General features: G+C 32.1%; 1 protein-coding gene across 1 annotated transcript; it reads left to right on the top strand.

Moving 5' to 3' along the window:
- The first annotated feature begins 35 nt into the window (after positions 1 to 35).
- Positions 36 to 5,110, top strand: LOC148271989 (troponin C-like). Its single transcript, XM_088240648.1, has 3 exons — positions 36 to 234; positions 2,827 to 2,883; positions 4,013 to 5,110. The coding sequence occupies exons 1-3, from the start codon at positions 78 to 80 to the stop codon at positions 4,147 to 4,149; spliced, it is 351 nt and encodes a 116-aa protein (XP_088096774.1). The 5' UTR covers positions 36 to 77; the 3' UTR covers positions 4,150 to 5,110.
- The last annotated feature ends 8,385 nt before the right edge of the window (positions 5,111 to 13,495 follow it).

Below are 13,495 nucleotides of genomic sequence, written 5' to 3'. Positions count from 1 at the left end.
TATTGTTGTTGAAATGGTTCCTTTACTCAGGTGATGGAAACGTCAGCTTCGAAGAGTTCGTGACGATCCTGTCCAACATGGGAGCCGCCCAGGAGTGCAACACGGCCGAGGAGGAAGAGAAGGAGCTGAGAGACGCCTTCCACGTGTTCGACAAGCACAACCGGGGCTACATCTGCGCCTCCGACCTCCGCGCAGTTCTGCAGTGCCTGGGAGAGGATCTCAGTGAAGAAGAAAGTGAGTGGTCCATCGCGACTTTCATGAGAGACTGGCTGAACCCGGCCACGCTTCGCTGTGGCTTTGTCTGATATCAATCATCAGGAGTAAATAAAAATAGTCCAGCAACTATACGTTTACCGAGAAAACACATTGCGTATAGTCCTTAAAATTTGGCTTGATTAGAATAACAGTTGTCAGAAAAAGTGACGACATAACTTTGTATTAACGTCTAAGGAATGATTTATATTGACACACGAAAAATCATTAGTATCTGGCAAGTCAATTTATATTTTTAATACAATGCTTGACATATAAATCAAAATAATTATATAAAATCAGCTTTAAAACTAAAATAAACCTAATTATTAACGACGTAAGAACGTAAGAACAAGGTTACGTCATTTTGCAAAAATGTTAGAGATGGGACAAATTTATTAATGTAAATCGATCGAATAAAAAAAATAATTTTTTTTGTTGCTCATGAAAATAAGCATTTTATGTCTTATTTTTTAGTAAAAAAATTGTCTTAAACACACTATAATAGGCTTGTTTTTGCGTTTTTATATCAATTTTTGGAAACAGAGTTTCATGTTTCCATGGAAAACTGATAAAATCGATTTGATCGGTACGAGTACATGATCAGTGATAAGTAATTTCCCATCACACTAGTGACATTAGTTTGGCAGCTGTCATTTTAATCAGGCTATATTTTAAGGACTATAGTTTACGTTGCTGTGACTATGCTGTATAACAGTGCAAGTTTGCCGACGCAAACTCATTAGTCAAAAGAGCCAAAGATCACCAGTAAAACAATTATGATTACTATTAATAACCAAATATTTTTTCGTTTTGAAAAGTTTCCTGTTAAAAGCTAACGGAAACATTATGCAGCTGAAAATCTGCGTATTTACTCGCCATTTCAAGTTTAATTCTTTGAATTGGTTATGATAAAGAGTTCTGCCATTGGTCCACAGACGGCAGGCAAACCGCAAATCTTCCATGACTCTCTTATCATTGGTCGATTCATATGAACCAGTGATGTCGTTCAACGTAGATCGTTTTTATTAAAATGTTTTTTATTATTTTCTTCCAACATTTACAGGAAACTTTGCCATCCAATTGTTACATTTTAGAGAAAACATTTGTTGTATCCAATTTTCCGTAGCACCGAACAGCCTCAAGAAACAGCAATAATACTAAATCATCACCATTATCATTTCTCTTTCTGTACTCAGTGGTGCATAGGGCACTGCTTATGTAAACCAAATCAGTCATACCCTTCTGGCGCCGGCCCAGGAACAATCCAATATTGCATTTTCAACAATTTTTAAAATCCACATTTCACATTTCACTCTGCTAGGAATTGAACACAGGACCTCATGAATGGTAGAAGAACGTGCCAACCACTATGCGACGAGGCGTCTGGTTCTATTTCACACACTCCACTGTGTTCTTCATAATTCTATATGTATGTTTCTAGAACACCTCCCACAAGGAAGCTGTAAATACTTTATTTATTTATTTAACTTTTTGTACATAATGTTATTTGTACATTGGCGGGCTTATTGCCAAATGGCAATTTCTTCCAACCAACCAATAAAATAAAAGTTTTATTTTTATTATTCAAGTTACAGAACATATTCAATAGAAAAAAAAAAGAATAAAAATTTAAAGATATATAAAAATAGAAATAAACGTATTTGTTTATAAATTACCTTAAATCGAAACTATTACTCAATGGGAAAAAGGAAAAAAGAGGAAAGAGGAAAAAGGAAAGGAGGAGAGATTAAGGAAGAGAAAGGAGATGTTTCTTCAGACGTGATTTAAACAGAGATAATGTAGTAACATCTTTGATGGTGGATGGGAGATGATTCCACAGTCGAGCCGCATGGACACTATATGAGTTAGAGAAGAAAGAGGAATTGTGTATGGGTATTAAGAGAGTGCCTTGAGAATGAGAACGAAGAGGTAAACCATGAACTGATAAGCGTTGAAATTTTTCACACAGGTATATAGGAGCGTTAGGACTATGAAGTACATTGAACAGAAGTGAGAGGGAGTGATAGTCTCTCCGCTGTCTAATTTTGAGCCATTTCAGTTGCCTACGATAATCAGAAATGTGGTCATATTTCCTAAGACCAAAAATGTACCTTATGCATGTATTCTGAAGTCGTTCAAGTTTATCGAGTTGCTCACAGCTTAAATCAGTCATGGAAACATCAGCGTAATCTAGAATGGGTAGTAGTAATGCTTGTACAAGAGTCCATTTAGTACTAATGGGTAAGAATTTTTGCAACCTTCTAAGTGAAAGTAGACTGAAAAATATTTTGCGGCTTAATTCATTAGTATGAGCTCGCCAGCAGAGATGTTCATCCATTAGTACTCCTAGATTTTTTACGGATTTCCTGTACTGAATATTGGTACCATTGACAATAAGAGGATTAAGTGAAGGTATGTCTAGCTTACTAAGCAATCTTTGACTACCTGCAAACATAATTTGTGTTTTAGACGGGTTTATTAGTAAACCATACTCTTTTGTCCATGTAATACTCCCGGGATAAATAGATGATATTTTGTAATTGAAATTGATTTAAATTGACTTTCTTTCAGTCGAGGACATGATAAAAGAAGTAGATGTTGACGGTGATGGAAGAATCGACTTCTATGGTGCGTACGAAACTAGACTTCTTTTTAAGATTAATATCGAAAATAAAACAATAATCATGGTTTCATAACAAATAATATAACAATTTCTCGATCTACATGTTTTTGGTAATGGATTTTTCTGGATTATGTGTGTAGTCTGCCTTACTATTGTTGGGGAAATATCACATACGGGAAATATCACAACGATAAAAATATATGAAATGGATTGAGAATCATTAATGTGGTGAAATGTGTTCATACATAAATGTAAAAAAGAAATTCAATAAAAATACGTTCGTAGAAAAACGCGACGCGTTTGGGCTTGGTTGTTGTGACGTCAAGATTCATGATATTGTTCTACACAAATTTCAATGGCAAGAACAAATAAACATGAATCGTGACGTATTAGGGGCGTGGCCGATGGAGTCACCGTTTTGCAGGAATTCAAAATTACAAATTTAAAAGTATTTTTTATCCTAATAATAATTAGCAAAAAAAGTATTTTTTTACTGAACAGTATTTCATAAACCTCTATTACTTTAAAAATGTTTTTTTTTTTAAAGTGATATTTCCCTGTTGATAGAATTCCATATTAAGAATTTGGCGAGGTAGCCAAAATAAAATACTTTTATTGGATTTCATTCTACCTCATATTTTTTCTTTTTTTTTTTAAATAAATATTTGAGATGTTCCTTTCTCCTTATTATTTCTTTCCCATCTCCTCTCCTCTCTTTATATGAAAATGGGATTTTTTTTAGTTAATTAAAAAAAAAATTCAACAATTTTTGAGTGTGTCCAAATGCTTGCAGACTGGCTGGATTTTCTCCCTAGGGAGTTGTTCCTATTCAAATTTATTTCAACAGAGTGGGAAAACGTTTTTGAGAAGGGAATATGGAAGTAAACCAGCCAATGACAGGTCATAAGCCCTGTAAATGCCTAGACTTCCATATTCCCTTCTCAAAAACGTTTTCCCTCTCTGTTGAAAATTATTTTTTTTAAATGTTCAACATTTTAAGATTCGATATAATTCCTTAAAATATGTCCATATACTTGTCATTTTCTCAAACTGAACGGTTTGGGTAGGTAGGAAGAAATTGCCTATAATATATATAGTGTTAAATAAATAAATATGTTTGTTTTCACTCTCCAGAATTTGTCCACGCTCTCGGCGAGCCAGAAGATCCAATAGAGTATGAAGAGGAAGAAGAAGACGATGCCCTGGAAACTGCTAATGATGAAGCCAAGAATGGCGGCGTGGTACCGAGACCTCCAATAACCACAGTTTAATCAACTTAATACGCATTCAAACAATTCCTCGTTCAATTTCGCTGCTTCGAATATTAATAAGTCATTCATTACATCAATTTATAAATTTGTTATTTTAAATCCACGTATTCAAAGTTATTCATGTAAATTTGCAATCGTTGTATAGATTATAAAAATGTATCATATGATATTGTCTTCGTAAATTCGAATCACGTTCATTAAAATAATTTATAATTAAATAAACTTAACGTTTTTAATAGATTTTTCTTTAATTTTGACATAATTACCATCTTCAGGACTGGCCAGAAGATGTCTGCTTAGGCGAGAGCGCCATTTGGTCAAATTAAACAAAGTAAAACTCAACCAAGGAATTTTATTGACATCAATTAAAATGTAATATTTTTAGAGTACAGTAAATTAAAACTGCTTCGTGTTTGATCTTTCTAACTTCATAAAATCACTCTTTAATTCAATTAAATCATTACTTCATTGTTAGTAATCACTTCTAAAGTCCTTTCTGTGTTCTGGGTACTTTAAAATAGCGTTTTTTACCGAAACGTGAACTGATTATATTTGAGAATCTATCGAATGAGTCTCTAAACTGTATAATGAATACAATAATTTCATTATGCACTTAAAAATAACTGACAACGAATCATTGTTTCTTTTAAATCCTTCAGTAAAACGATTTCTCTATAAAACCCATACACATTACATAATAATATAAATAAGAAGAGAAATTGTAATTAGGAAAATTTTAAGTCCTAATTTTATCAAGAACTTAAATTAAAACGGTTTGAAATTTAGTAATTTTGATGTTATCTACAATAAATTATTCCAAAGTCTCGGAAATTTTTTAACTTAACCTCTTTACTCTATACAGGTATCCAAAAGGGATCAATCTATGGCTTAACATTTTTAAAATGAGTATATTTAAACTTCATATCAAAAATATATCCATTTTAAAGTTACTTACCCAAAATTTTCACATTTTCCATAATATATATTCCACATATTCTGCATTGTACTATTCAAATGTATGTAATATTTTATTAAAATATAATAAATGTTTTTTGAAATATCTGCTTTTTATTTCGAAATGCGTTTCTCAGAAAAAAAGGAAAATATATCGAGGGTAGAAATGAAATTAACATACAACCCGAGAATAACAGGTTATAAGCTCTGTAAATGTAATATATTTTTATCCCACATTTTAAAAGCTGGTAAACAGAAATACTAAAAGAAATATAAATCATTTATTTATTTATTAACGGACATTGTCCATGTATACAATTTATAGGGTTTAAATATTACAATAAAATAATAGTTTAAAACATTAAAAAAAAGAAAAGAAGCATTGACAAACATAAGGGACATCAAGACAAAATCTGGACTATGTATTTAGTGCTCGTTTAAATCGTTGTAAACTTAACCAAAAAAGTCCAGATCTTGTCTTGAGTTAACAATACGACAAAGGCGGGTCATTGGAGAATTAAGGCATAGTTTGTTCTATGCTGATCGATGAACAGTACTTTATTGTTTCTCAACCTACATCGATTATACCATTTAGTATGCCGAACTTTATTTATTTATGTATTTCACAGTTTTAAAATGTACAGAGTTTATTTGTTTCAGGTCCCGACTAGCTAGGAAATTCCTGTGTTTAGGAAGGACCTTATTTTTTTCATGTGTTTTTTTTATATTTTTAATATCATTAAATGATGCTTAATAAATTCAAAGAATAATAATAACATTAGAAAAAATCAATATAAATATAAATTAGAAAACATGCAAGTAATAATAATAAAAATTGAATCATAAAAATAAATTAGAAAATATGCCATTAATAGTAAATAAATGAGACAAAATTATTATAAATTATAAAACATACCGATAATAATAAAAATTGAACCACAAATACACATTATAAAATATAAAATTCGTAATAAAGAAATTAAACAAAAATATAAATTGGGAAACATACCGATAATAATAAAAATTGAGGCTTAAATACAAATTTGAAAATATATAATTAGTAATTAAAAATTGGAGAACAAAAATAAATTACAGAATATACCATTTATAATTTTAAAAAATTAAGATACGTGTAAAATACTAGTATTAAAAAGAAAAAAAAACATATGTAAATGAATAAACATAGAAAGTAAAAATGAAATATACCTAAAAATAATAAGAGATTTTTTTCAATTATTAGTTCTACGTTTTTGTAGACTAGAAATATAAAAAAATAATTTCGAGGAGTGCATTTGATACTAATACATAAAATGTGATCCCATGTAATGTAGAGGAAGCGAGGTCTGTATGCAAAGATAGAGTGATGTGGCGTTCTATCCTCTCTGCCTACCCTTACGGGGAATCGTTTGTTTGTTTATTTTTTTATATTATTTTCTATTGATTTCAATGATTCTATTATTTTGCATATTTGCATAGTAAGGAACTAAATTTGTATAATTTATATTTTAATATTTATATGTAATTATTTTTTGATGTTATCTTGATTGGAACGTTATTATTTATTGTTTGACTCTTTATTATTAATATTTTATTTTCCTGGATTGTTATTCTATGGCAACACGTGTTAGTATAACTTAATTTATTTTTATGGTACGTTAATTGTTATGGCTCAACACGGGCAAGTCTAAAAAGCCTTAATAAGTTCATGAATATGTAAACGAACACAATTTTAAATGAATAAATAAAATAAAAAATACTTTGCATTCTTACTTAGCAGGTCTATTGAACCGTCTCTCGGCCGGAGCATTTGAGAAATGCTAATTGGAGATGAATGCTACAATTTAGCTGGGAACATGACATGCCCATTGTCCATGTCTATGTCCACATTGTCCGTCACGCACAACCGCCGGGCGAGGGGGGAAGGGGAGCTGACCCCAGGGAGGGGGGATCAATGGATCAATATTGGAACTGTGAGAACGTCCATTCATCACCACTAACCGTTCATCATATCTACCAATATAGTACAGCGTTCTATTATAGATCACATTATAGTTCATTTCCCCTTCTTCTTTCCTGCCCATCTCCTCTCCTCTCTTCATAGAATAGTGTAGATTTTTAGTCAATGTTTGTTTCAAATTTTGTATAAAATTATAAGATTACAGAATCAGATTACATACAGATGTATCATGTATCACCTAGAAGATGACCATGTACCAGTGGCGAATGGTGATTTTATTTACAGTTAAGCCATAAAAAAATATCATATTTTTGTACCTACACAGAACGTAAATAATATAAAAACAAACAAACAAACCATCACGCCGTTTCCCCGTAAGGGTAGGCAGAGAGGATAGAACGCCACAACACTCTATCTTTGCATACAGATCTCGCTTCCTCTACATTCATACATCTTCTCATGCACGCGCGCCGATTATTCCGACTTTTGACAGGTCCATCTTTAAGTATTTGTTGGATTTGGTCATACTATGTCTTTCTCGGTCTTCCTCTATTTCTGCATCCATCAACATTCGCATTGTAAATATTCTTAGCCGTTCTCTCGCTGTCCATTCGTTCTACATGTCCAAACCAGCGCAGAGCTCCTTTCTTGATTTTGTCGATAATGCTTGTCTCAGCCTTACATAATGTACGGATCTCAACATTTGTGCATCTATCGTACATAGTTTTACCACACATTCGCCTGAGAGATCGCGTTTTGACAGCACTCAGCTTACTTTCATCCCTGTTTTTCCAAGTCCATACTTCGCTCCCATACATCAGGGATGGGACCAGGACTCCGTTGTGAACTGCCAATTTTGCCTCTTGTGACAAGCATTTATTTGCCAAGGTCGATCCGTTTACTCTGTTCCCGACACTCACCCTCCTTTCAATATCTTTCTCAGTCATTCCATCCCTAGTGAACATACTTCCCAGATACACAAATTCCTCTACTTGTTTTAGTATAACTCCATTCACAGTGATTTCACATTTAGTCATACTTTCATTTCTTTCAAAAACCATCACATTCGATTTATCGACATTCATCAGCAAATCGCTTCTCTTGCATACATCGTAGACCTTTGTTACCAAGAATTGCAGTTCCTCTTTGTTATTAGCAAGGAGTACAGCATCGTCAGCATACAAAAGACGATTGACTTTTAAATCAACCATCTATTTTTCCGTGGTTTTGTGTGATACAACAACTCTCATCTGTAAAATCAACTCAAACGACATAACTTTGTGATATATTATATTAAATTGATATATTATTTATTACTTTAATTCATAACTCTTTTTTTTTTAAATAGCGCTATGAATTCAGTCGATATTAGGTATTCAATTGAAATGTCAACTGGCCGAATTGTTCTAGAAATTAATAGTGCTAAAAACAGTCGCGTCGAGCGCCATATGTCCTGCAATATGACCCATAAAAGTAATAATGGTATTATGTCAAAAGTACCACCTCAAAGAAAAATAGCCCTTAAGAAATAATGTTTGAAATACTATTTTCCAAATCAAGAATCTTCAAATAATTTGTGTAATCTGCAAGTTTAATCTAGGAGTAAAAACCCGCACTTGGGTTAAGACGTTCAAAATACAGTGTACTTATTTGTATGAAAAAATAAGCTGGAATAATCGGCTAGTTTCTTGGCTAACCGCAGGCGCTGGGCGCGCTTTATTAATATCAATATTTATATTAGGATACAAATACAAACGGTGGAATTGATTTGAAATAAATAGTAATTATTTATTTGTTTTTCTGTAAATAAAGTTACAGTAAAACGTTATTATGGTTAGTCAAATATAATGGTAAGCTGCGCATAATCGCTTCTATACACGGTTCGCCCCTGCCATGTACGGTTTGGGAAGGTGGGAAGAAATTTCAATGTACAATATGGCCTTGTATGTAAGTATATAAAAATCTTGCTTACAATCCGCATATGTATATCGTACAATATGACATTTCTTTCGACAAAAGCTATATTCGTTACTTAGGAGATTAGGACGCTGTTAATCGAGATTTCAAAACCTAAATACTAAAAAATATTTAACTAACTGAGATATATATGTTCGCATCGTCAGGAATTGCCACTGCCACGTCACTATGGTTGCATCGTCAGCGTAGTAAGTTATGTTAACGACCTTATCTCCTTTAGTTTTAGATCTTCCCCTTCCTCAAAGATTCTTGATAGCGAATTTTGGTGATTTTTTAAATATGGCTGACCTAAAATATGCATTTTGCAGAAAACAGCCATATCTTATATTAAATGATATCTCATTCAAACTTTAAATGTATGAAGTGACATTCTGTATTAAAACTATATTTTATTAAAGGTATTATTAAATTATTGAATTTATAAAATTAAAATATTTGTGTATTTATCCACTTTAATATTTATGAAAACATTCCCAGGAATGTTTTCATAAATATTACATATTACATAAAGATTAATGCCTCCAGAGGCATTAAGCTAGGGTTTCCTAGGACAGCGGTGCCCGTATCTTAACGGCCGTAGTGAACGGTGATGCGGTGGGAAGACGTCGTAACGTCGTCTAGAGAGTGGTTTCCTAGGAAAATGGTGTTAAATGGTGTTGATAACACCGTTTTCCTAGGAAACCACACTCTAGTCATCGTTACGACGGCTGTCCACCGCATCACCGTTCACTGCGGCCGTTAAAATACGGGCACCGCTGTCCTAGGAAACCCTAGCTTTAATCTTCCCATCAGCATCTATACCGTAAGATGGTTTCTGCAAATAGAGAAATACCGTTTTTGTGATCACCTCTTTTTTCAGAAAATGATTATGACAGTTTTTCGAATGAAAGCGGCCTTGCTGTTTTCAGCAAAACATAGAATTGACCTTACAGCATCCGAAAACCCCAAAATCTATAATTTCCAAATTGTGGACTGGCTGCTTACTGCATAATTACGTTCAATTGTAACAGCAGAGTTACTACGTGACAATGGGTCAGAAATTTGATCTTTGTACCCTCCAAAGTCTTGTCTTTAGTAAAAACCCGCACTTTGTTGCTGATTAAAAAATATTATTAATATTGCCGACACGCCATTTCAAAAGTGACATAAGTCCAACATTTCGTCGTGACTGTAGAACAGCGACGGATGTGCAAAAAATGCGACATTGACTTTCTTTTATATTTGATCGTGTAAAGGTTTTATGTTAGCTTTATATTCTAAGGCCACGATTACAAACATCATCTCCATCTATACATATTATCGAGAAAGTATTAATATTAGGATAATTTATCCACAAGTGTACAGCTCCACAAGTGTATAGCTTGTGTTAGGTTTTTGTTATTTTCATTGTGTGTTTTGTAATATAAATAATAAAGATGAACATAAATACCCCGTTTTTAAAACTGACGGAATATTTGTTAATTATCTTTGTTTTTTTAAGTAAGTCTTCTTTGTTTATTCTCAAATGTAATTTTAAAAAAAGTATATTGTTAAGTGTCCTCGGCACGGGAAACCCCAGTGAGGTCACATTATTACAAAAAATTACAAAAAAATATAGCGCAATTTTTCTGAAAATCACCTCAAGGGCGCTGTACATTGAATAAATATCCCAGCATGTCTTGCAGCTACAGAGCGCGTAGACAGTAAGAAATCCAGCCCCTACGAGTATTTGCATTTTTTTATTTGACAATGAAGTTTAAAGTTTAAGTGATACTTTCAAAAAACGAAATAATAAACTAATTTAAAAAAATAGAAGTTAGATTACAACGAGTCTTGCAGCTACTGAGCGCATGGACGGTTGGGATTCTAGACCCCATTTACTAATTTTAGATATTTGATAGTTTATAACATTTACCCATTGAAGTTAGATTACTAATCGCCCTGCAGCTACAAAGTGCATGGACGAATGAAATTCTAGCAACTTAAAATTGTTAAGAAATTAACAAAAATTAACATTAAGCATAATAGTAAATTTGTAAAGTATTCATGCTAAAAAAGTTATTATGGTGTATAGGAGCTAGATTACGGCACGTCTTACAGCTACAAAGCGCACGGACAGTAAGAAATCTAGCCCCTATTTATTTATTTATCATATACACGGCCTAAGCCAATATGGAAATATCGCGTTTTTTTAAGCATTTTTAAAGTAAGAAAGGTCTATACACACTGTTCAGTAAAAAAAATCGGTACTCATTAGTAGCAACAAAAATATTTTTAAATTGGTAATTTTAAACTTCCGCAACAACGGTCATTGCATTGGCCACGCCCGTAATACTTCACGATTCACGCTAATTTTAAATTTTGTTCCTGACCGTTAATTTTTTTTAGAACATCGTCACGAATCCTGACGTCACAACTATCAATGCCAAATATGTCGTGTTTTTCGAGTGATATTTAAAAAAAAAAAAAATATTATCCAGGTTGTTCTTTAAACCCTGTCACATCCGAAACCACGATGATCAGTATGAGCAAGAAGACATATTGGCACATAATAATAAATTTTTAAAACGAATAAAACTTACAAAAATAAAATATTTAAAAAAAACAAATGGTTGCTTACTTCTGCAAGGGAGAAGCGAAGAGTTGCTCTTAGAAGATTTAATAAATAGTGATAATAAAAAAACAATACATATTAAAAAAAAAATTATATCTATCAAATTCTTAAACGAATTAAATAAATTTATAGAAACATTAAAATAAATAATTATCACCCAAATTTTACAAGAAAAGGCTGGTAGAAAGTACTTGAGAGCCGCGACTTTCAATTTACGCATTTTCTTGAGCATCCATGTTTCCTAAATTTTCCATCCGTTGATGTCTTATGAAACAAAGAGCTAAAATGTTTATTGATTTGGGTGAGATTCTCCCGACTTAGTTCGTCTACATAAATGTATCGTGCACGATGTAGATCGGGATTTTTTTAGAGTGCGCTACGTGTTCTAAATGCCGATGTGAAAATAGAACGCTAAAAATAATTTTGTCAACGAATTATAATAATATATAAAATAAGCTACTGAACTGAAATGTGTTTCTGTTTTAATATTTGATTTAGATATAAAGGATTTATTTTCTGGAAATGGAAAAAAGTACCCAAGAAATGACTGTATTAGAAGCAAACTTGGAACTCTCCCTTGAAGGAGTTACTGAGATATTTGCGAAAAACATTGAAAAAAGAATTGTGAGGTTTCTAGTTATGTTTCACAAACTCAATGAAGAATGCTAAGTTTGCGGTGTCAAGTAGTATAATTGATTATTTTTTTACAAGATTTAGAGACGGTTTTTAATTACGCTATTATTTGGTAGGTAGGTTTTTAGGTATGCTTCATTTTGGCATCAACAACTAATTTTCCGTTTTTGGTGAAGATTTCTAAGTTTAGTGGCTTTATCAAATATTTTGAATTTGATCAGAAAAGTTGATTGTAACTCTTGGAAAGCGGAGTGGAATTCTTCTTAATTGTCAAAGGGATTTTTTATAGCAATATCCAACATGATATTCCCTCCGAACATTGGTATAACAGCCCGTGTGAATTTAATATGTAGGTCTAGGATAGCAACTTTTTGCCGTTTCGTGTCTGGCCACTGTTGCATTCCATCTTATTAGTTTAATTCCAAGTATAGACTCTAATACCAGCGAATCCGGAGGTATTGGAGATCTCAATCACATTTTGTTTGTATGAAAAAAATATTTGATATTTTACTTATGTTTTGTATAACCTTTCCAATTCGTGTATCTCAGTTTTTTTTGCACAAACTGCTAATTGATCGATGCTGTAAATATTTTTTTGTGTTTAAACTGTTCCTTGCTATGGTAGGTAATATTTGGTTCATTGAAATAATATGTTAAAATTATTTCTTTATCTTTTACCATCAATTTTGTTGTAATTTTTCTAGTCATTTAGTTATATGTACCCATGTGTATTTTACTGTATCTCTTTTTTGTTAACAGGTTAGGCGCTAACAGGTTTTTGATGTGCTTTTTTTTGCCTATTTCAATTTATGTTGGAATTCTGTAAGTTTAGTTATGTTTGTTGTTACAATTATCATTTTATGTTATTCTCGTACATCTATTTTAGTTTCGTAAATAGTTTGTATTCATATTGTTATTCCTTTCTGTTTGTGTTGATATTGTTTGTTATAATTTGTAAATCCATGTAACTTGTTTTTGGCCGATGTTATCATGTTTTGGTAGAAGGCCCTAATAAGGGAAAAAAAACAATTTTTAGATTTTTAAAAAACCGATTTTTTTATATTTTTTTTTATTTAAATCTTAAAGTAGGGCACACATATCATACATATTGTTATGTGTGTTCTAATAATAACATTGCAAATATATTTAATTTATAAATTGTTTATCACATATGTCTTGACCATTATTTTAAATTTTGATATGTTTTTTTCTTCATAAATATTTTTTTCCAT

This window comes from Micrasema longulum, unplaced genomic scaffold, assembly GCF_059751315.1.
Source record: "Micrasema longulum isolate JH-2025_06_02 unplaced genomic scaffold, ASM5975131v1 h1tg002545l, whole genome shotgun sequence".
NCBI lineage: Eukaryota > Metazoa > Arthropoda > Insecta > Trichoptera > Brachycentridae > Micrasema > Micrasema longulum.
This window is presented reverse-complemented; position numbering and strand designations above follow the sequence as displayed.

Excerpts from the sequence above, each read along its gene's own strand:
- LOC148271989 (XM_088240648.1), top strand. The coding sequence starts at position 78 with ATGGGAGCCGCCCAGGAGTGCAACACGGCCGAGGAGGAAGAGAAGGAG. Across the intron at positions 235-2,826 it reads GGATCTCAGTGAAGAAGAAA|TCGAGGACATGATAAAAGAA; the intron begins GTGAGTGGTCCA and ends ACTTTCTTTCAG. Across the intron at positions 2,884-4,012 it reads TGGAAGAATCGACTTCTATG|AATTTGTCCACGCTCTCGGC; the intron begins GTGCGTACGAAA and ends TTCACTCTCCAG.